The 21197-nt window shown below is 62.5% G+C and overlaps 2 protein-coding genes across 12 annotated transcripts; both read right to left on the bottom strand.

Moving 5' to 3' along the window:
- Nucleotides 1-4082: 4082 nt before the first annotated feature.
- Nucleotides 4083-9652, bottom strand: LOC111157572 (histone deacetylase 10). Of its 5 annotated transcripts, XM_022519101.1 has the most exons (20): nt 9039-9650; nt 8834-8968; nt 8510-8606; nt 8204-8301; nt 8008-8112; nt 7780-7848; nt 7548-7674; nt 7299-7364; nt 7056-7115; nt 6890-6979; nt 6633-6739; nt 6494-6561; nt 6160-6424; nt 5967-6051; nt 5554-5639; nt 5353-5409; nt 5109-5187; nt 4766-4948; nt 4514-4673; nt 4083-4355 (listed from the first exon to the last, which is right to left on the bottom strand). In XM_022519101.1, exons 1-20 carry the CDS (start codon nt 9095-9097, stop codon nt 4336-4338), a joined length of 2016 nt encoding a protein of 671 aa, XP_022374809.1. In that variant the 5' UTR covers nt 9098-9650; the 3' UTR covers nt 4083-4335. The 5 variants fall into 5 exon arrangements, with proteins under 5 accessions (XP_022374809.1, XP_022374805.1, XP_022374808.1 ...); XM_022519097.1 differs by having other exon boundaries at nt 7780-8112; nt 9039-9651; XM_022519100.1 differs by having other exon boundaries at nt 4766-4885; nt 7780-8112; nt 9039-9651.
- A 1316-nt stretch (nt 9653-10968) lies between these two features.
- On the bottom strand, nt 10969-19736 carry LOC111157628 (mitogen-activated protein kinase 12). 7 transcript variants are annotated; one of them, XM_022519211.1, is made up of 12 exons: nt 19514-19736; nt 19304-19433; nt 16783-16841; nt 15838-15949; nt 15440-15739; nt 14693-14942; nt 14496-14567; nt 14298-14377; nt 14139-14217; nt 13881-14054; nt 11479-11581; nt 10969-11388 (listed from the first exon to the last, which is right to left on the bottom strand). In XM_022519211.1, the coding sequence occupies exons 1-11, from the start codon at nt 19636-19638 to the stop codon at nt 11502-11504; spliced, it is 1461 nt and encodes a 486-aa protein (XP_022374919.1). In that variant the 5' UTR covers nt 19639-19736; the 3' UTR covers nt 10969-11388; nt 11479-11501. The 7 variants fall into 7 exon arrangements, with proteins under 7 accessions (XP_022374919.1, XP_022374922.1, XP_022374923.1 ...); XM_022519214.1 differs by having other exon boundaries at nt 10969-11581; nt 15440-15487; nt 15710-15739; XM_022519215.1 differs by having other exon boundaries at nt 10969-11581; nt 14828-14942; nt 15440-15487; nt 15710-15739.
- Between the last annotated feature and the right edge of the window lie 1461 nt (nt 19737-21197).

The following is a 21197-nucleotide window of genomic DNA, read 5'->3' as shown; positions in this document are numbered from 1 at the left end:
GAATACTCTAGAAACCACGAAGCTCTTCAGGGCATCCGGCTTACAAAGCTCAGAGCCTCGCTATTCCCTGCACTCGTCCCTGTAACGCCCATTTTACCTGCTAGACCCGGGGGGGGGGGGGGGGGGGTGTCCAGGTCCTTGGAGCAGCTCCCTGCTGTTCCCGGCCCCAGGTGCTACGGACATGCACTCCCGCCCACAGCGAACTCCTCATAAGGACCTGTGGGGTGCGTCTTCCAGGATTTCAGTAGGTGAGCTAGGCAGTATGGTTTGCCTTCACCTGGACAGAAATGCCCCAGGGTTCCAGAGCCCTTCTCACTGTTCACAACCTCAGAAGCTGAATCAGAAGATACAAAGCTTTCTGTAGGCTACACCTGGTTACAATACGCAGGTGATACGCTCTTCTGCCTTTCTGCACCCCTGCACAGGAGGCGGCATCCACCTGTTAAAACTTTTAGCTTTAATAGGACATAAAATCTCCAGAGGAAAACTGCAGTTTACTCAAACTCAGTAACAATACTGAGGGAGCCTAATTTCAGAACAACGACTACATTTGGATCCAGTTACAGGGCTTCCTGAGACTGGCTGGCTGCCGTCACAGTTGGGTCCCAAACGTCTCTCTTATGACTCAGCCCCTGTGTGCTTTGCTGAAAATGCAAACCTAACCCTATTATTTGGAAAGATCAGGAAGACATAGTTTTGGGGACTTTGAAGAAAAGCCTGATAAAGCCCCCTGCCCCCATACATCCTAATGGTGGATTTCCTCTTTTCCTTTTTGTACATGAGGGCGAAGGGGATGACTTGGCTAGACCCCTGCAGAAATGGTCACGGGGTCCCCTCTAACCATCCTTATATTTTGGCCAAGGGCAAAACCACGGACATTTATACCGATCGTCAGGATGCCTTTGGGTAGCTCATGACTTTGCAGAATGTATTCGATACCATCCATCAGCTGGATATCGTTGAAGCTCCCGGGCGTTGTGGGCTCAGCTCCCTGGAGGCCAGAGTAGTAATCCTGCTGATATTTCTGCCAAAATGCTGCTTGGTCAGTGGAGCGTGGGACTCTTGGTCTTGGGTTGTGAGTTCGAGCCCCACGCTGGGTGTGGAGATGACTTAAAAAGAAAATTGAAAGAAAAGAAAAGAAAACCAATAGCCAAGCCTCTGTCATGGTCCCAAGCGACATTCTCCCAAATGATAATTTTGGAATACCAACCAGAAGTGCCCAAAAAAGGAAAATCTGGTAATAGCTGATTTGATAAAAAAGAAGTCTGGGGGCGCCTGGGTGGCTCAGTGGGTTAAAGCCTCTGCCTTCAGCTCAGGTCATGGTCTCAGGGTCCTGGGATCGAGCCCCGCGTTGGGCTCTCCGCTCGGTGGGGAGCCTGCTTCCTCCTCTCTCTCTGCCTGCCTCTCTGCCTACTTGTGATCTCTAATAGATAAATAAAAATCTATAAAAAAAAAAAAAAGAAAACAGTCTGGTTGGGCCAGTTAACAAACCAGCGCTCCCAGAAACCCTAGAACGCCCGCTGCTCACCACAGCCTGCCATTAAACCATTAAGCCGCCAGCCTACTGACAGAATGAGTGTCACAAACCGGTATCGTTGAGGAGATAATTAGGCCACAGCATGGCCCCCTCATTTGCCCCACCTGTCCACACAAGTGGATCTCCTACAGCTTCCGTGTCTCCTGGCCCCTGTGTTTTCTCACTGGACCGAAGCTTTTTCTCCTGGACAGGCCAGTGCTGCTTCTGTGGCTAAAATTCTGTTAGGAAAGACTGTCCCTACCCAGGGAACCCCTCTTGAACTTCCTCGAGGCCGGAGAACTCCTCTTGCTGGGCGCTTCAGCAGACCTGCCCTTTGCTGCCCCCCACCCCCATCAGTCCCCGAGTTAGTCACATGCACCACCAGCACTGGTGAGCCTCAACTGGCAAAATCCATACACTTTCCAAATACCAGAGCATTGCGGCTGGTCCTTCTAACCCTCGGGTCCACCCCCTGGGGAACTGCCAGACTCCCACCCTTGGAGATTTCCAGGACCATCCAATGCACTTGGCCCCCACCTCCTCTGACCCACGTTAATAAAAGGAGATGTACTTCCATACTGTTCTTTGGGTCTAATTTCTTCTATTGAAAGTAGCCATGCGGGACGCCTGGGTGGCTCAGTCGGTTGAGCATCTGCCTTCCGCCCAGGTCGTGATCCCAGGGTCCTAGGATCAAGTTCTGCGTTGGGCTGTCTGCTCCACAGAGAGCCTGCTTCTCCCTCTGCCTGCCGCTCTCCCTTCTCATACGTTCTCTCTTCTTGCAAATAAATAAGTGAAACCTTAAAAAAGTAACCATGCTTTGGTGGTGCCCGGGTGACTCAATGGGTTGAGCGTCCAACTTGGTGTTGGCTCAGGTGGTGATCTCCTTGGTGGTGAGGTCGAGCCCTGCAGCGGGGCAGGAGTGCTCAGGGGGAAGTTAGCTTGGAGATTCTCTCCCTCTGCCCCTCCTCCTGCCACTCTCTTGAATGAATAAATCTTTAAAAAAAAAAAAAAGTTTTAAAAAGTAGCCATGCTTCAAGAGAACAGTGTACACAGGGAGTTTCTGGGAGATGGAGAGGATGGCCTTAAGCACCACATCTTGCGGCCTGGACATACCGTTTATTGGAAAAGACACCTCCAGAAAGACTCTTCAACCTTGCCAGGAAGGCCCCTCTCAGGATCTGTTAACCAGCCCTTGTGCCTCCCAACTCCAGGTAAGATACTCTGATCCACCGGACGCGTGGAGAGAAGGCCCCCAAGCCTGACGAGACCCGCACACCAGCCGGCGACCTGCAAGTGAAGACCTCCCGTGCTGAAACGGACATCTGGGGAGACAGCTTTCCTGAGATGTGCAGAGCAGGCCCGTGCATCTTCTCCTCCTTTCCTTTCCTTCTGGGGGAAGACAATGCCCTGTGGGGATCTCCTAAACCCCGGGGACAGGGGAACCTCTTTTTATGGCCTTGCAGGAGCAGCCGCACCATGACACCAGGACAAATGAATTTTCCGCTCGCTTGTTTTGAAGGGTTAGAAGGTTCGTGTTCACAAAAGTCCCTCTTTCACCTGACCTGATCTCTTACTCTGGATTCTTACCCAAATTCAGTCTGTGAATTTGCACCATGCGGGATGTATTATGGACGACGGTTGTTTCCAGCTCTTTTGAGAGAACGGTACAATCTCAGCGCGTCTTTGAGGTTTTGCTCTTTTTGTTAAGCTGTTGCTTCGTTTTTCCCAAACACACTTAGCTAACTGCTGTCCTGTGTTCTCTCAGTGCCCGCCTCATGCCCCCCACCCCCGCCCCAGGAAGAACTTTTCTCCCCTAAATTGAAGTAAGTGCCAGTACCTACCTTCAGTTGGCGACTACAGATCTACGGTGTAGTTTAGGACCATCGCACAGTTTGGGACTGTTACGTTACCTCTTCTGTTTCGAGTAGCTATTTTAAGTTTCGTGTTTTGTTAACTGCCAAAAAACTTTTGTAAAACCCATGTGCTCACTAAGGAAATGATATTTGTAACCTTGAGAAGATGTAGACTTTAGACAGGAGGTATCTGGCCGTTCTCCCTCCTGACCGCCCATCTGACTCAGATGTGCCCTCAGGTGGTTTCCAACTGGCACACACTTTCTCTCCGATGTAGGACTGGACAGGCAGAAAAGTCCTTCCTGGCACCAACAGACAAAAACCCTAAACACGGAAAACCTGACTCCTGATCAGTGATGCTTTCGAAGAAAGAAAGGTCTTGATCAAAAGGGGGGAATGTGGAAATAAAGGGAAACTTTCCGAAGTGTGCCTGGGTGCTAGAAGGGGAGGCTAGAAGGGGGAGCTGTGCCTCTCCACACCGATTACAGGAAGGGGCCCAACAGAAGAACCACCAGCAGAGAATCATCAGAAAATCGTCACCATCCTGACCTCTGGCTCTTCTCCAGTGGACGCTCATTCAGAACAAACCCTCCCAGCTTCCTTCTTCTCCATAAACTAAAGTTCCTTTTCGCTTATTGAACTTGCCTATGGTTTTTGCCATAGTCTCCTTGTCCCAAATTGCAATTCTCTGCTATTCCTGAATAAGCCCATTCTTGCTGGTAAAACAACTTTTATTTTTAAGGTTCAGAGAAGTGTAGGAAGTGAGGATGGGGCCACCTGTGAAGAGGTGGGCCACTGGAGGGGGGCTCCAGATCCCTGCCGTGGACAGAGTGCCCCCGAGCCAGTGCCCTCCACAGCTCCGTGGCCCGGCCCTGTGCACAAAGGCCTCCAGCCGTGGTGTACTGGCGAATGTTTGCATCTCCCGGATGCAAAGACTTCCACCCTGGTGGACTTCAAGCTACCAGCTCACGGCACTCCAGAAGGAGCTGGGAAGAAATGTACAATCACACTGTCACTGCGATGAGCAGGTTCAGGATGGCACCTCAGTCCCCAGGATGAGAGCTCCCCTCTCCACAGAGCTCTATGGCAGGACTGTCTCCCTGCACTCCCTGCGTCCAGCCTCAGCCCTGCCCCCCAGCCTTACCAACCACCTGCAGCATCTCCCACTGTGCTTCCAGCTGCCCTCTCAGGTGCACCAGGGCCTGCAGGTCGTCTGGGGAGGCCATGGAAAAGGGACCCAGGCTGGGGGGTGGCTCTCCATGTAACACCCGGGCCAGGACCCCCACAAGCTGGCACGTGGACTCCTGGGCCAGGAACAGAGGTGGAAGCAGCAAGTCACAGGTCTCTCCCCACATCCCACCCCCCACCCACAGCACGTCCACCCTGCCCAACTCACCTGCTCCACTAGGACCAAGACTCGGCCCCCTGCTGGCCCCCGTAGAAGGGCAGCCAGGAGTGCAGCTTGGGGGTCCTGCAGGCCATGGGCTGGTCCAAGCGCCACCAGCACCAGGTCAGGCTGGAAGCCATAGGCCAGGGGCAGCACAAGGGCCAGGATGCAGCTCAAGAACCCACCCGTCGTCTGCGGGAAGGACAGCAGCACAGCCCAGCCCCTCAGCCAGGGATCACCCCACCTCCCACAGTCCCAACAGGAAGCCATGCAGGACAGGTGAAGGCCAGAAACTGGACCCCTGAGGACGCCGATGAGCGGCAGCTGCCCTGCCCAAGACCCCACCGCTCACCCCTGACAGCGGCACAGACACGTGGAACGTGGACAGGGCAGCCGCTTCTTTGCCTCTGATGTTCAGCCACAGGGTCCTCCTTCCATGGAAGGGTGAGCACACGTGCACGGGTGTGAGATGCGGCTTACCCTCCAGAGCCCAGACAGCAGAAGTGGAGGCCCTGCCTACCCTCCACCATGGGATCCCAGGATGACGTGCCCACCCACACACGGGACCAGATGCACATATGACCTGAGCGTCCTACCCATCATTGGCAAGGTCTGGGGGCCGATCCAGCTGTCCCAAAGCCACACAGAACACCCTAGAAGAGAAGGTGGCCCCGGGACAGGCTGCACTCACCCAGCCAGAAATCCATTTCCAGAGCCCTCCTCACAGGGTGGGGAACAGGAAAGGTGTGGCCCCGCGAAGGCATGGGGTGCCCACAGGCCGTGCCCTGAAGGCTTACCTCTGGGCTCCGCGGGACAAGCCCTGTCGAAGGACCACCTCCAGAGTGGGGGCTGCCGCTGGGGTTGTTGCGATGCCGCTGCTCACCTGTCGTGGGCAGCCCCCAACCAGGCACAGAGTCACATCCGCCCCTGTTCTCAGTCCCTGTCTACAGAGCTGCCGTCTGTGTGACCTGAGCTCAGACCGCTGCACTTCTGGAAATAAGGTGCTCAAAACTGTACTTCAAACCACCGCCTTCCCCTAACTGTTGGAGAGCATGTAGTTGAGGACCCTGAGTGACCCTGAACTTATGACCTCGTTCCTAAGGGCTGTTCTAGAAAGAGTCCATGTGGTTCTGCACCATCCAGCCCTCCCCGAATAGGGGCCCTGCCCCCAGCTCCATGGCCACCCTCAGCCCATCCCAGGAGCCCCCACCTGCCCATCCAGGATCCCATTCAACAGATGCAGGACCTTCCCAAGTGCAGTGAAAGCCGTGTCCTGGGTCAGGGCCTCATGCAGCCTGTGGCGGGAAACCAGAGGGACATGTGGACAAGAAGTGACACAGATATCATGGCACCCGTGTACACACAGCCCCACCCCTCTCCTCAGGCCTGCCTGCTCTGCCCACCTGGCCCAGGCCTGTGTCTCCTCCCGTGGGGCTGACCCCTCCTGATGGAGGACGTCAGGGGGTAGGACCAGGGCAGCAGCCGGCGTGGTCAGGGCGATAACCGTGCGGACAGGGGGTGTGGTGTAGAGGTGCAGCTGGTCCAGGAGTGAACTCAGGACAGCCGAGGTCTGGGCCTCCGCTGCCTTGCATTTGGGTCCCCCAGGCGACACGGCGGAGGGTCTCCTCTCTGGCGAGCACGTACTGAGACTCAGTGTGGGGGTCGACCCTAGGGAGTGGTTCAGAGTCAAAGCCACTGTGTGGGAGCAACCCCACTCCCAGCTTGGGCCACACTGACCTTGCCGCCAAAGGCTGGTCCAGTGAGGGGCCTGGGCTGCCCAGACGCTCTGGATGGACTCCAGGGCACTGTGGGGAGAAGCAGGAGCAGTCAGGCCTGGCCACGAACCCCCAGCCCTGCCCAGCCGCCTGCCCCATACCTGTGCCGAGGCACCATGGGCCCCAACAGGGGCGGGGCAGGGTCACCCAGCAGCGCCTTCACCACCATGCACACGGACTGGGACAGCGACTCCAGGTGGTAGCCTCCCTGGGAGCAGGGAGAGAACAGAGACACGACTAGACAGCGCTGTGAGCAGGGCAGGGTACCACCAGCCCAGGCAGGACGCCCCGCCGGGTACGGCAGCCCCGCTGACTGTGCCCTGACACCCAGCCAGTGAGCCCCCCGGCCGCCAGTCACCTCCAGCACGGCACAGACCCGGCCGCCGGCCAGCACCTGCAGCAGCTGCGTGAGGTGAGCGAAGCACTCAGGAGTGGCCTGCATCTGCCCCTGGAACCAGAGCCCCATGTGAGGGGGCCCGGCCCCAGGACCCCAGACGCCCTCCCCAGCCAGGCCCAGACCTCACCTCGGGATCCCCAATCGCCGAGTCAAAGCCTGCTGAGATGAGCACCAGCTCGGGGTCAAACTGTGGACAGGGCCAGGTGGGGACAGGCAAGACAGAGCCTGGAGTGGGGGTGAAGGAGGCCCCTCCAGAGAGTGCTCCCCACCCACGGGGCTCTGTTCTGCTCCAGCGGAGGGGGGGGCAACTCTGAGCACAGAATCCCCCTCCCACGCTCCTCCCACCAACACCAAGCCCCCATGCAGTTACCTCAAAGGCCACAGGGAGCAGCACGTGCAGGAAGGCGGCCATGTAGTCGGCATTGCCCATTCCGACCTGCGGCCATCAAGCATCAGAGCTGGGCCCTGGGATGGGGGGTGGGAGGCTCTGGGGTCTTCACTCCTGGGGCCCAGGATCAGGGGGTGACCCTGGAAGGATGCCCTGGACTACGTTCGGGAGGCCTGGGGCTGTGGGGCAGGGGGGAGGCCTGGGGGCAGGACTGGGGGGAGGGGTGGGCACCTGGTTCCAGGGCAGGTTGACTGTGAAGCCTCGGCCGGGCCCTAGCCCAACAGCGTCTGCATCTGACTCCCGAAGATAAGGCCAAAAGCGACCATGCTCGTAGCGGTGCCAGGAGAAATAAAGAACACTGTGGACAGCCGGCCCAGGTCAGAAGTTGGACCTCAAAGGTCAGGACCTCAGCCCCGTGGCTCCCAGCCAGGGGTGGTAGGGAAGGCCGATGACCCCAGCTCACCTGGGGTCATCCTCAAAGATATACTGGATGCCCTGACCGTGGTGGACGTCCCAGTCGACAATGAGGATCCTGGGATAGGGAGTGCACAGGCCACTGAGGGGCTGGGCCTCCCACCTGGGGGCGAGGAGCCCACCCCTGCACAGGAGAGTACCACACGGGGTCTCTGAGCAGCCTACCCCACCACTTTCCGTCCGGCGCAGCCCCCACCCCACAGCCGCCCCGACACACCTGCACACGCCGTGCCGCTTCTGGGCATATCTGGCTGCTATGGCCACGTTGTTGAACACACAGAATCCGTTGGCAGCAGCCCTCTGGCTGTGGTGCCCCGGAGGTCTGCGGGTGAAGATTGACCCATTAGGGTCATCCTGTAACCTCCCAGGGCCACCCACAGGTAGGAGCAGACCAGGAAAGGGACAGCCCTCACCTCACCAGCGCGAACCCATTGTGTGCAGTTCCGGTCAACACAGCATCCACCAGCTGCAGTGCAGCACCCGCGGCTAGCCTGGCGCAGTGGAAGGTACTCTGCGGGGTGAAGGTGGGGGTGCCCATGAGCCCCTGCCGTCTACACCACAGGCTCTGCCCTGGCTGTTGCCCAGTGCGGGTCCGGCAGCTGCTGCTAGTAGGGTGCGCAGGCCATCCGCACATTCCTGAACGTTGGGGGGGCCCCGGAGATAAAACAGGCACAGAAAGGCAGACGTGCATGGGGGGGGGGGTGTCCCCAGGGCCGCACCGGGTGGAAGTAGACAGCATCGTACTGTCCAGACAGCGCCTGTAGTTCCTCGGTGCTCAAGGCCTGGGTTCCTCGCAGCAGGGACACATACTCTGGGCTGCAGAGGAGCAGGCAGTCAAGACAAGGTCACCGCAACCCAGCAGGGAGGGGAGGAGAGGGAGGAGTTGGACCCTGATGGGACCGCCCACCTCACTGTTCCCTCCCCATCCACCCAGTAGTGAAACTGAGGCAGGGGGGGAGTTCTGTTTTCAAGACTGGGGCCGGCTGGGCGCTTGCACGTCCCAGGCGGTGGCCTCTGTGGTGCGTGGCTCCGGGGAGTCTGACCTGTGCACCAGGCCCAGCTCCGCCTCTGAGGCCTCTCGAGCTGCCAACTGTAGACACCTCTGCTCCAGGCCACCCTGCTGCAGACGCTCCACGGCTGCGGTCAGGCGCTCAGGACGCTCGATCTCACACTCGGGGCTGCGTGGACACTAAGTTCAGCGACCAGAGCCCCCTCCCCATGCTCCCTTAAGTGTAAGATCACACTTACTCGTCCCAGAGCAGCCGCGCGGCTGTCATTTCCTCGTGGTACACGAGCGCCGTCCTCATGGCCCAGCCGCCCCGGGGAAGCAGGTGAGCGCACCGCCTGTTCCTGCGGGCAGCCCCGGGGAGCCGCTCACCCCCCGGGACACAACTGGGGCGGCGCTCGTGGAGCCGGGGCACAAACGCGCAGAACCCAGGCACGGGACGAGCCGCCGGCCGCAGTCGGAGTCCGCAGGGTGGCTCCCGGGCACGGGTTTCCGGCCTCCTGAGACTCGGACCCGGCACGGTCCGGCCCCCGCTGCCCAAAACCCCGCCCGAAGCGCGGCCTGACCGGAGCGGGGCGGGCCTGACGCCCGGGGCCGCGGCTCCACCTCCCCCGGCAGCCCCGAGCCGGACGCGGCTACGCGAAGGGGCGGGAGGGAAGGGCAACGCGGGCCGTCACGGCGGCACCACGGAGTGTCCCCGTCCGCCCCAAAGGTCCCCCCGACCCTCGCGGACCGCGCGGTCCAAGGCGTCAGACACGTCCGCAGCCCGTCCCGTCCTGCGCCGCGCAGGGGCCCCTCCTCGCCAGGGCTGGAGGAGCAGCGGCGAGCCAGGGTCGAAGCAGGCGGGAGGCCGAGCGGAGGGAGCTGCGGGCGGGGGAGGAAGGAGGCGACGAGTGCACGAGGCCCGCACCGGGGGCGGCGCGGACCGAGCCCCAGAGCCCGCCCGCCCCGCAGAGCGCGCACGCGGGAACCGCCGGCGGGAAACCCCGGGGCTCTACGGACCTCGCGGGGGCGGGGCCTCGTGGGGGCGGGGCCGAGGGCCCGAGGGCCCGGCGCGCGCTCGCGGGAGACAGGGCCCCGGGGTCTCGAGGCAGGTTCCGGGGGCGGGGCCTCGGGAGGCCGCGCGCGGGGGAGGGCGGGCTTCTAGAAGGCGGGGCCCGGAGCGCAAGTCCTGAGGACCGGGGGTCTTGGAAGTGGGGGCCCTGGGGCGGGGTCGCCAGCAATCCCGTTCCTCGGCTCCCCAGAGTGCCGGAACGACCTCGACGGCTGCCCCGAGAGTGCCCTGCCCACCGCGGCGCGCGACCCCGCGGGGGCCCCCACGCTCCCGACCCAGGCACCCGCCAGCGAGGGCTGCGGGAGTCCCATCGGGGCTCTGGGAAGACCCCAACCGGCTCTTTGGGTCCGGTGCCCGCCCCTGCGCCCATCACGGCGGCTGCGCAGTGGCGCACACTGAGCGGCCATCCTGGGTCACGTGGCTCTAGGGCGGGGCCCGGGGCGCCCTGCCCCTCCAGGAATCTCCCCGCGCGGAGGGTCCCGGCCCGCGTTCGTCCGGGGGGCGTCGCAGAGCCCGGAGCGGAGGAGGTCCGTGTCCACTTTGACAACTTGTCCGACCATACTTGACTGGGCCAGCCGTTCGCGTGTGCGGCCGAGCTCCAGGCGGGAAGAAGGGGGACGGCCTGGCCCAGCTTTCGGCGCCCCTGCCGTCGGACAGATGGGAGGAGCCAGGGCAGACGCAGGAGCCCCGGAGTGGCCCCTGACCCCGCTGTCAGCTCTCCGCGACGTCCAGTGGCTGGCAGAGGGCTCGCCGAGGGCGCTGGGGTGCCACTGGTGTCTCAAAGCGCCAAGCGGGACCCCTCCTCGCTAGGAGCCTGGCTTTGAGAGCGAAGGGAGCCCAGACAGCTGGGACTGGGCCCCAGGTCGGAGCCTAACCCCGTCCTCATCAGGCAGTGCCTGGCGTCTGGCTCCAGAATCTGAGCCTTTAGAGGAAGGCGGGGCCCATCCCCAGTGCAGGGGCTTCAGGCTCTGGGCTCACTGTGGACCTGGAAGGAAGGAGGTGCCCAGGCCCAGCTGCTGAGTAGGGCCTGGGGCCCCATGGCCAGCTTCTCTGTGCCAGGCTGCAGCTCAGACGCCCAGAAGTGAAGATCCAGCCTGAGAATTAGGAAAGCCAGAGTGTGCTCTCTACAAAAGGGTTTATTCCTTCCAGCTGTGTCGGCATGGCCCATTCTGGGCTGGGGGTGCAGGGGAGTCCACAGCCACACCCCCCCAGGACAGACGTCCCTGAGTAGGCACTGTGCGCCCACCCTGTCCTTTCTCAGCTGTTTCAGCTGGGCTTCGGCAGGGGCTGGAGCAGGCAAGGTCAGAGGCCAGGCCTTGACCCCACGCCTCACCTCCCAGCCCCACACAGGCTCTGAAGCTTGTTGTTGCATCTGGGGGAGGGGACCACCGCTCAGGGAGTCAGAGGCCAGTCCCCGGTCAGGCTGACATCCTGTCCAGAAGGTCCAGATGTTCCCCCAAGTTTAGACTGAAGTGGGAGCCTTGAGAGCAGGGTAACAGCCTTGGGTGGGTGGGAGGATCCGTGGAGCCAGAGGTCTCCTGGGACATAAGCCTCAGCCAAGTCACAGTGATCGTTAGGATCGCCCTTCCAGGTAGGAGCCCCAGCCAGGATCCCCAAGGCATCCTCACCACCTCTCAGGGCCCAGGGGTCTTCACAGAGCCGTCTCCTTGGAGACCTTGGTCCCCAGCTGCCGGGGAGGCTTGAAGCTGAGCACTTCTTTGTATGTGACACCTGGGTCGGGGTGACAGAGACAGACTGTCATGGGAGAAGGGACTTCATCACCCTTCAGAATCACCTCCTGGGATCAACACCCAGGGTGGAAGCCAGTGACCCAGGAAGAGCACTGGGCCCAGGGCACTGGTACTTGCCTCTCAGGGTGGGGGAGGAGAGAGCTCCCGGGCCTATAGCACAGGCTGTTGGCCACTGACCTAGGGGCCTAGGCGGTCCCCAAAAATATCAGGGTCAGAAGTCACTGCTGGAGTGCAGGTGCCGGATAGGCTGCCCTTGTCCCACACATGCGACTTCATCGCAGGCTGTGGCCACACTCAGCCCACCTGTGTCCATCCACAGGAGCTATCCGCCTTGATGGGGCTCCTGCAGCCCTGGAGTGGCCAGGTGGGCCCCAGCCTCACACCCTGACGTAATGAGCAGACCCTGTCCTCCGAGTATAAATCCATGTGTCTACTCAAGTGGTCCCACCAGAACACAGCCCAGTTCCTGGGTCCCGGATATCCACAACAACTCCAGTGACAAGAATTCCCACAAACACCCACAGCTTCTACCCTCCTCGCCAGATGTTCATGGTCCCTGAAATGTGAGCCCAGAGCCAGCCATCCCAGAGGAAGGGAGAAGGCCCGATGTGCTTTCCCTCTGAGCAGCCTGCAAAGGGACGGCTCTGCATAGCCTCCCCCAGCATTCCCATGCTCATCTGGCCAGTGGAGCACCCGTCTGGGGAACACCGGTCCTCCACAGGCCCAGCGCGGGAAACACTGTGTGTTTAGAGCAGGTGCTCTGTGTGGCTCGCCCTGCTCGTGGCACCTGTGTGCTCCTGCCCCATCGGGGGCCCCCAGGCCCCTCACCTAACCCTAACCTGGGGGTCAGCCCCCACAGGGGAGGTTTGTGTGAAGCTGGCTATTCCCAGAGCAATGGAGGTGAAGAGTGTCAGCATTCCTAACTGGGGGCTCGGCCACAAACAGGTCACGTGTTCACCATGGTCTGCAGCAAAAGTGAAAGTTCTTACCACTGTGTGTGGGTGGGGACCACAGAAAGGGTTCTGTGGCTCGTGGTTTTCATCTTTTTTAGCAACAGAAGACTTTCATCAAACCAAACCCAACGTACAAGCACAGATAAGAGTGGGGCCCTGCCGGAGGCACCAAGCTGCCCAGTAACCAAGGAACAGGGTCTGAGAACCACCAGTCCCGTCCCACCCCACCCCCATGTGCAGCACCAAGGCCCAGGTCTGAGGCAGAGCCAGGACCGGACCTGAATGCTGTCTGCAGATATTTCCAGCACCCTCCAGGCTGGTCCTACAGCCACCAAGAGAAAGACACGGAGCCCAGCCCTCATTGCCTGCCGTCCTGCAAAGCCAGTCCCAGCATGCAGCCTGAGCACCTGGCAGTGTCCCCGAGCCCAGCCTGAGGCCTAGCATGTGCTGGTTGGGCCCTGAAAGATGAGGGCAGGGGACATCGCTCTAAGGCGACTGCCAGTGCCCAGCCTGGTGGTGCCAAGCACAGGCTTCGGTGGGTCTGCACGGCTCAGCGGGACTCCAAGGAGTGGGCAGGGATGTGGAGGAGGCTTCCTGGGGTGGGCCCTATCCTGCCACCCGGTGTGCAGCAGTCCAGGTGCGAGAGGTCCTGAAAGGGGCAAAGAGGCCGCCCGCGTGGCTCAGCCAGTGGAGTGTGCAACTCTTGGTTCTGGCTCAGGTCAGGATCTCCGCGTCGTGATATCAAGCCCTGTGTTAGGCTGCACACTCAGGAGCGTCTGCTTGAGGTCCTCTCCCTCCCTCTGCCCTGCCCCGCTTCCCACGTGCACATGCCCACCCCTCCCTCCCTCCCTCCCTCCCTCCCTCTAAAATAACTAAGTAAATCTTTTTTTAAAAAGAGAGTGCAAAGACAAGGACAACCTCAAGAGGGAACAGCGGAGGTCTGGGGGACAAGAGGGTGCAGAGGGGCTCCAGAAAAGCCCAGGTCTCTGGCCAGGACAGGGGGAAGACGGGCAGCGCTGGGGCCGGGCCGCCAGGGCAGGGAGAGAGTTAGGGCTCACAACTTCCCTGAGCTGGGAGCTGTCTCCCACAGTCTTCAGAATTCACCTCCTGTTCTTGTCAGTGCTGAGCCCCCTGCCAGGGACATTGTCTCGTCCTTCAGCTTCAGCCAGAGGTCACCTTGGCCAAGAAGCCCCACTGCCCTCTGACCATCTGTGTATCCCTCACATGACCAGCATCCCCAGGTAGGGGGACCCAACCCTGAGCCCTGGAGCCCGGCACTGGGCTCTCCAGGTCCCTCCACAGGCCCCGCCCAGAGCCCCCACTTACGTTTCCACTCGTCCAGCGTGTGATCCATATCATCAAAGGACTCATCATACTTCTGGGCCGTGGGCTCGTCCTCCGTGTCCTGCAGTGACTCGAAGTAGGGGTGGGTCAGCGCCTCAGCCGCAGTCACCCGCCGCTCTGCATCCAGCACCAGCATTTTCTCCAGAAGGTTCACGGCTATGGGGAGGGCTGCTCAGGGAGGGTCCCAGGCCGCAGTGCCCTAGTCCCTGGCCCAACGCTCCCCCCGCAGTCCAGTCCTACCTAGAGGGCTTGCATTAGTCAGGATGGAGGCAAAATCCTTCTTCTCCAACTCGGGGAGGCCCTTCATGTAGTTCTTCGCCTTTTCGGGAAGCAAAGGTAAGGGTCCGACCCCCAGACCCAGGCCCAGCCCCCGCAGCCCCCGTCCAGCTCCCAACTGACATCGGCACTCTGCAGCCTCTGAACAAACTCGGCAGGAGGCGTCCCGGTCACCTTCATGATCTCCTTCAGCTGGTCCAGGTCTGCACCAAGGTCAGGAGCACAGAACAGGGCGGAGAGCAGCGCGCGCCCCCTCCAGGCCTGGGCAGCATGCCCAGCCCCCACCCAGGCCCTGCCTACCCCCGGACAAGGGTAGGATACGGTCACTGCCCTTGAACAGCGTCTTCCCTGTGATCATCTCCGCCATGATGCAGCCCGCCGACCAGATGTCCACTGAGACAGAAGTCCCTGCGTCAGGGCTCTGGAGGCCAGGGAGGGTAGGGGCACACACACGTCGAGGTGGGGGGCGGGGGAGAGACACGGACAAGGTGGCCGTGTCTAGCCTGTCATGCCCTCACCAGGCTCCCATCCCAGCTCAGCAGCCTTCCCGGGGAGGAGCCGGCCCCGGACTTCCCATGAAGAATTGGAAGCCGGGGGGTGTGGCCCGGGAGGCTGGCGCCAGGGCGGCTCTGCGTCTCTGGGCAGCTTCTCACCCGTCTGCGTGTAGCGCGTCCAATTCAAGATGACCTCGGGTGCCCGGTACCACCGGGTCACCACATACCCGGTCATCTCGCTGTCGGCCTGCCTTGCCAGGCCGAAGTCCAGGATCTACGGTCAGAATCGAGAAGGTGGGGCAGAGGGGCCCCAGGGAGTAGCCGGGTCAGCCTGTGATCCGGGAGAACTGGGCACACTGGGGCCTCCCGCCAGCCCTCCAGGACCCGAGGTCATGGCCACAGACTCCCCCAGCCTCCCCATGAGTTCCTCCCCATGGCCAGTGCTTCTGGCCCCACTGACCTTGTCCTCCACCACCTTCAGGAGCAGGTGCCCCAGGAGGTGTCCTTTCCCTGCTCCTCTACTCCCTGCCCACCCCAGGACCTGGCCAGTCCATTTGGAGAGGACCCTTGGCCCTATCCTGGCTCAGGCATCAGAGACTGGGGCCACTTCCCTTCCTTCACTGCAATGAGATACAAAGTGTGCCCCATGCCCTCCAGTATCCAGTGCCACCCTGGCCTAGATGGCTGGGGTCTGAGCCCTCTGCCTGGGCCTGAGGGCCAAGGGCAACAGGCAGATGGATAGGTGGGGAGATCCTCCCCCACAACACACACCTTCAGCTCACAGTCCTCGTTCACTGCCAGATTGCTGGGCTTCAGGTCCTGGGGGCAGGAGAGAGGTGGCCGCGCAGCCCCTCCCATGGGGGCATACGCAGAGAAGAGCCCCCGTTCCCCACCTCCGGTCAGCCCCACCCAGCAGCCCTTCCAAGAAGGGCACTGGTCTCTCGCCCCCAACAGCTGTGCCCCCGCGATGGGGGCTCCAGGCAGCCAGGCCCCTCCCTCACCTATAGGCCAGGGGGACCTCCCACCACCACGAGGACCTACCCTGTGGATGATGCCAGCAGCATGGATATACTACAGGGACAGAGACAGTGCGGCAGTCAGCTCCCTGAGACCCCAGAGCCACGGGCCGGCAGTCCCACCCCGGCCCACTGCACCCCGCACACCCCCACCTTTAGCCCCTTCAGCATCTGGTAGACGAGGAACTGGATTCGGTCCTCACTCAGCTTCTCGTGCTTCATGAGCTTGCCCAGGTCAGTCCCCATGAACGGCATCACCAGGTAACTGAGGGACGGGGTGGGTGCAGATGCCAGGTGTCACACCCACTCGGCCCCTGGGGATCCCAGAGATGGTCCCTCGGCACATGGGCTCCCCTTTCCACACTCTGGCAGCGCCAGGCTCCACCCACCTCTCCCAAGCCCAGCCACAGCTCCTCTGCCCACCCTGCCCCAGAACGGTTTCCTGCAGGGCCGCATGGAGGCTAGGATCCGGGCAGCATCAGGGATCACAGGCAAAAGAGGGGGCCAGAGAAAGGAGGGCAGGGCCTGTGGGCAGGGGTGGGGACAGCAGGACACATGGGTCAGAGGAGCACACTGGACAGGTGGCAGGAGAGAGCCACAGAGGACAGACATTTAGCACCTCGCCAGGACAGGGGCCTGTGCAGGTCCTTGACCTCTGCAAGGTCAGAGGGTGAGGAGCTGTCCTCAGCCCTTCCCCAGCTCAGCCTCTGGCTCTTGGCCCACCGCAGTATGAATCCAGGGACGGCAGCCACAGGCAGGCCAACTGCTACCCCTCCCCTGCCTGCCAGCAAAGGAGCAGCTCTCCATACAGGCCACACACAGTGCCAGGGTCCGAGAGCACGGGACCTGCCGACTAACAGATGGGTCCCGCGCTCGCACCTCCAGCTCTGGAGGGGGCCAGTGCCCAGTGTGGTGGGCCCCCAGTGTGGTGGGAGGAGGCCCAGGATCCACCCAGCCATGCCACTGCCATGGATCCTGGGTTCGGGACCCCAACCCGGGCTGCAGGGAGGCCCGCATGCCAACACAGAACCTGAGTCAGCACCCAGCAGCAACCCAACACTCTGTTACCCTGCACAGCCTGCCCAAGACCACACTCACAAGTCTGTGAAATCATCCAGGGTTTCATCAGGAGTGAACACATCCAGCAGCCCGATGACCTGGGGAGGAACCCGGAGTACTGTGTGGAATGGGGGCTCAGCAGAGGGCACGGCGGCTCGGGTACACCCCCAAAGCGGGCACTGTGCTCAGGGCAGGAAAGCCCCCCACAGCCGTCCCCATCTCCTCCCAATGTCCGCGGGGTCTGGCTCTGTCTCCTGACAGGGTGGCCCAGCCCTGGCACACATGCCCCTAGACACAGGCTATTTTTGAACAGTGACCATAGGAATCCCCTGGGGGAGGGGCAGTTCCCATGGCCCTTCCTCCTCCTCTTCTTATCTCCCCGGAAGACCAGAGACCAGAGGGGACAGCCTCCTGGGGGAGGGCCAACAACCAGCAGGTCCATCGGGGGCTTCGCCCCTGTTGGAGAGCCCCAGGCAGGCCAGCAGCGGAGCCCGCCCTGCCAACCCCTGGGAGGCCTATACAGCAGAGTGGCCAGATGGAAGTGCCAGCGGGGGGGACACCTGGCAGAGGCCGTGCGAACGACGGCCGAGGTGGAAGGGAGAACACTTCAAGTGTTTGAGGAACACAGGGAGAAAGGCCAGGTGGCCAAGGCCCAAGCCAGGGAGTAGCCAAGGAGAGGCCAGAGGGAGCCCGAGCAGGCCCGTGCATGCCAGGTGAAGGTCTGGCTTGGACCCTATGAGCTTCTGAGCAAGGGTTTAAACAAGTGTGTCCACTGCTTGCTGTGTGGGGACAGACAGGAGGGAGGCAAGAGTGGACACAGGTGGAGGGACACTCCACACAGGTGGAGGGCAGAGGTGAGCTCTGCGGCCAGCAGGGCTGGAGTCATGGGCACAGGGGAGGAGAGAACTGAGAGGGATGTTCACTGAGGGGCGTGGAAGCCAGGGAGGCCTGGGGCACTGGGACAGTGTCTTGGCAAGAAGAGGTTAAAAGACAGGGTTCCCAAGGGTGAGGAGGATCTGTTAGGTTGCTAGAGACTTCTGTGCCTCTGCAGTGCGGCTTCTGGCCTTAAGTAGGGGAAGGGCGGAAGGGCAGCCCCTGCCGTGGCACTCGGCCTCTTACAGCCTCAGCGTTCTCCTAAGAAAGCAAGGTGATGTCTGGCAGAGCCTCCCAGCTGTGTGCAGGGCCCACGGAGGCAGTGGCTCCTGTGGCTGGCGGATCAGGACCTCAACTGTGATGGCACAGAGGAGGGGACTGGGCCATGGGTGAGCAGCGTCTGAAGAGAAAGCCCTGAGACCTTAGGGGATGGGCAGGGTGGGGAGTGGGAGTGGGGGGTGTTTGGGGAGGAGGAGGAAACCTTGAGGGGGCAGACTCTGTCTCCATGGGAACCAAGCCTGGGCATGACTGGGTGTAACCACCATGCGGTGAGGTCGGGGCTGGGCTGCTGTCCACCGTGAGTGGGCTTCACTGGGGAAAGGCTAAGGACAGAGATGGAAAGTATGAGGGAACGAAGGACCCACTCAAGGGGTTAAGAGGGTTAGCATCAGCCAAGAACTGAGGGAACAAGTTTCCTGGCAGACATGGGACTCGTGTTCCCCGATGGAGGCTGGCGGCTTTGATGGTCCAGGAGGGCCCAGACCATCTGTCTAGAGCATGATCAGCCCAGGGTCTGGGTACCCAAACCACCAGCCCTGAGAGGGGGCCCAAACAAGGGGTGTGGCAGGAATGGTCTATGTGGGAGACGCAGAGCCCGGGGCTGTAGGAGGAACATGGAGAACAACAGCTGTCCCAGGAGGGAGGAGAGAGGAGGGAGGAGGAAGGAGGGCTCTCAGAAGCCAGCAGTGGCCACAAGAGAGTCCCAGGGCAGCCGCACGTGGTGTCCTATGGGCAGGTCCCGAAACAAGGGAGACCCTTCCCCCTTAGGGCCCCAGATCCGCCATCCCTCCCTGCATGGAAGAAGTCATTGGGGGCGGGGGGGGGGGGGGCCACTCTTCTTAGTGCCCTCCACACAGCAGCTCCCTCAACCCCTCCACACAGGAGACTGCAAGGCTCTGAGGTGCCCCTGCCAGGACGCCGGCTCCTGCTCCGTGTCCAGCTCTGGAGCAGAACGCTCAGAGGAGGGGCTGGAGAAGGGGGCCTGGGCTGTGGCCTGTGCGATGCCCAGCAAGAGGGAAGAGGCTGAGCGTTCCTTGCAGAGTAACCGCTGGTCGTCTGTGCGCGTCCTCTCTCACCTCCAGGCTCCTGGCTGGAGGTAGGGTTGGGGTGAGATGCCCAGGGTGCCCTTGGCCTGGGCCAGGGGCCGTGACCCGACTAGGACCTGGGTTGAAGAAGCAGATGCGGCCCCAGGAGGAAGCCAAGGAGCTAAGCCCTTCGCGGGCACCGGCTTCGCAGGGAGGCCTGGACCCCAGGGAAGCAGCGGCTCTCAGGGCTCACCACGTGGAGCCCCCCCAATTCCGGGGTACAACGGCCTGGCCCCCCAGTCTCCAGCCATCGCACGGGCGGGGGCGCCGAGGGGGCAGGGTCCGCGGGCGGGGTGGGGGGAGGGGACACTGGCGCGACTCACGTTCTCGTGGCGCATGTGCTTGAGGAGACGCAGCTCGCGGTAGGCGCGCTTGGCGTACAGCTCGGACTGGAAGGGCCGGTACAGCTTCTTGATGGCCACCTTGGCGCCAGTGCGGCTGTCCACCGCCGAGCTGCGGGGCGCACGGGTCAGCTGGAGGCCCGCGCGTCCCCGCGCCCCCGCGCGCCCCCGCCCCGCCCGGCTCGCGCTCACCACACCGCGCCGTAGGCGCCCGAGCCCACGGGCTGCAGGTCCTGGTACACGGCGCGCACCTCCCAGGCCGTCCTGGTCACCTCCTGGCGGTAGAAGCCCCTACGGGCGGGCGGCGGCGAGCTCATGGCCGGCCCAGGCGCCGCCCTCGCCACCGACCCCGTGGGCGCTGCGCCGCGAGGACCGGGCGCCCGGGATCAGCCGGGGCCACCGCGTGGGCAAAGCCTGCTCCGCGCCGTCGCCCGGCCGCCGCTGGGGCCCTCCGGCCTCCGGCTCTCTCCGTCCTGGGGCCGCCCTCCAGGGAGTCGGGAGCCGCAGACCCCGGCCCGACCCCAGCCCCGGCCCGGGGAGCGCGCGGTCCCTCCCCCGCCTGCGGACCAACCGGCCCCCGGGCCGCGCGCACGTGACGCCCCCGCCCGCCCTCCGGCCCCGGCGGAAACCTGAGGCGACCGCCGCGGGCGGGGAAGGGGGGGAGCTGGGGGAGGGGCGGAGCGGGGGAGCGGAGCGCCGCCGGGCCGCGTCGGGCCGGACCGCACTGGAGACCCCGGCCGCCTCTTCACCCGGGCCGGGCCGGACTCCCCGGGGCCGGGTTGGGGGTGTCTTAGCACCAGTTCCGTGGGGCTCCGGCTCCCCCTTAGTAGCCACGCGCCCGGGGAGCTGGACCCATCCTGGACAGTCGGACCTTAGCACTTCTATTCCCAGCTGCAAGTCATCGTCTGCCTCCCTCACCAGCTCCACCCCATCAACCCGGGCGCCCCACCCCGGAGTGCCCTGAGCTGAATGCTGTGTCCCCCAGGCCAACCGCCCACCCCCCAGGCCTCCCCGTTCCCCTGGAGCGGATCCATCTACATCCCAGTGTGGGGTCCCCCAGCACCCAACGCCTGCATCCCCCTTTCCCCGTGGAGGAGCTGGGCCTCCTCCCTGTGACCACCGACCCCAGGCCTCCCAACCCCAGGAGCCAGAGGGGCTGGTCCTGTAGGTCTTCCTTGGGCCCTGGTGCACACCCAGCTCCCTTCTCTGCACACACCTGGCAGGTGGGAAGCCTGCTCCAAGTCTGTGGGGGTCCCTTTGCCTGTTCTGCCTCCTTCCCAACTTTCTCCTCATTTGTCCTAAGCCTGGCCTGAGCCTGACCCCAGGGTTGAAGGAGGGCCCAGCTTGGGCCTTCAGTGCCCCCCTTACCCCTCAGTGGGGGCATCGGCATCCTCCTTCCAGAGGTCTGGCCACACCCTGGACCAGATGCTCTTGGAAGACAGAGACCTCTCCCAGACCTCCCCCAGCTCAGTGAGACAGGTCAGAGACAGAGTGGGGTAACACGATTCGCAGGGCCCCCCGCCGCTCCTCTGTGCCCTCCTGGCCACAGACACCATGAATCAGCAGCTCAGAGCCGGCCAGGGCAGCTTTACACCCGGGCTGCGAGCTGGTCTTCCGCACCACCCAGCAGCTGGAGACCAGTCAGAGCGGCCTGGGGTCGCTGGAGTCACAACCACCTGTGCCCTTCATGCCCTGGGTTGCCTCCTCCAGGAAGCCCCTAGCTGGCTCACTTACTTATGGTGGGGCCCAGGGGTCTGGCAGATTTCCCCACGCGGGGCGTGTCCCAGCTCTGCTCCCATTCCCCAGGACCTGAGGCCCTGTAGCTACACTGACCAGCCCCTGGTGGGGCTCCTAGAAGATCTCCACCCCCAAGGCC

Source organism: Enhydra lutris, unplaced genomic scaffold (genome assembly GCF_002288905.1).
Source record: "Enhydra lutris kenyoni isolate GAN:26980312 unplaced genomic scaffold, ASM228890v2 scaffoldscaffold55, whole genome shotgun sequence".
NCBI classification, from domain to species: domain Eukaryota; kingdom Metazoa; phylum Chordata; class Mammalia; order Carnivora; family Mustelidae; genus Enhydra; species Enhydra lutris.
The sequence above is the reverse complement of the archived record's forward strand: the minus strand, read 5'-3'. Positions and strand labels throughout refer to the sequence as shown.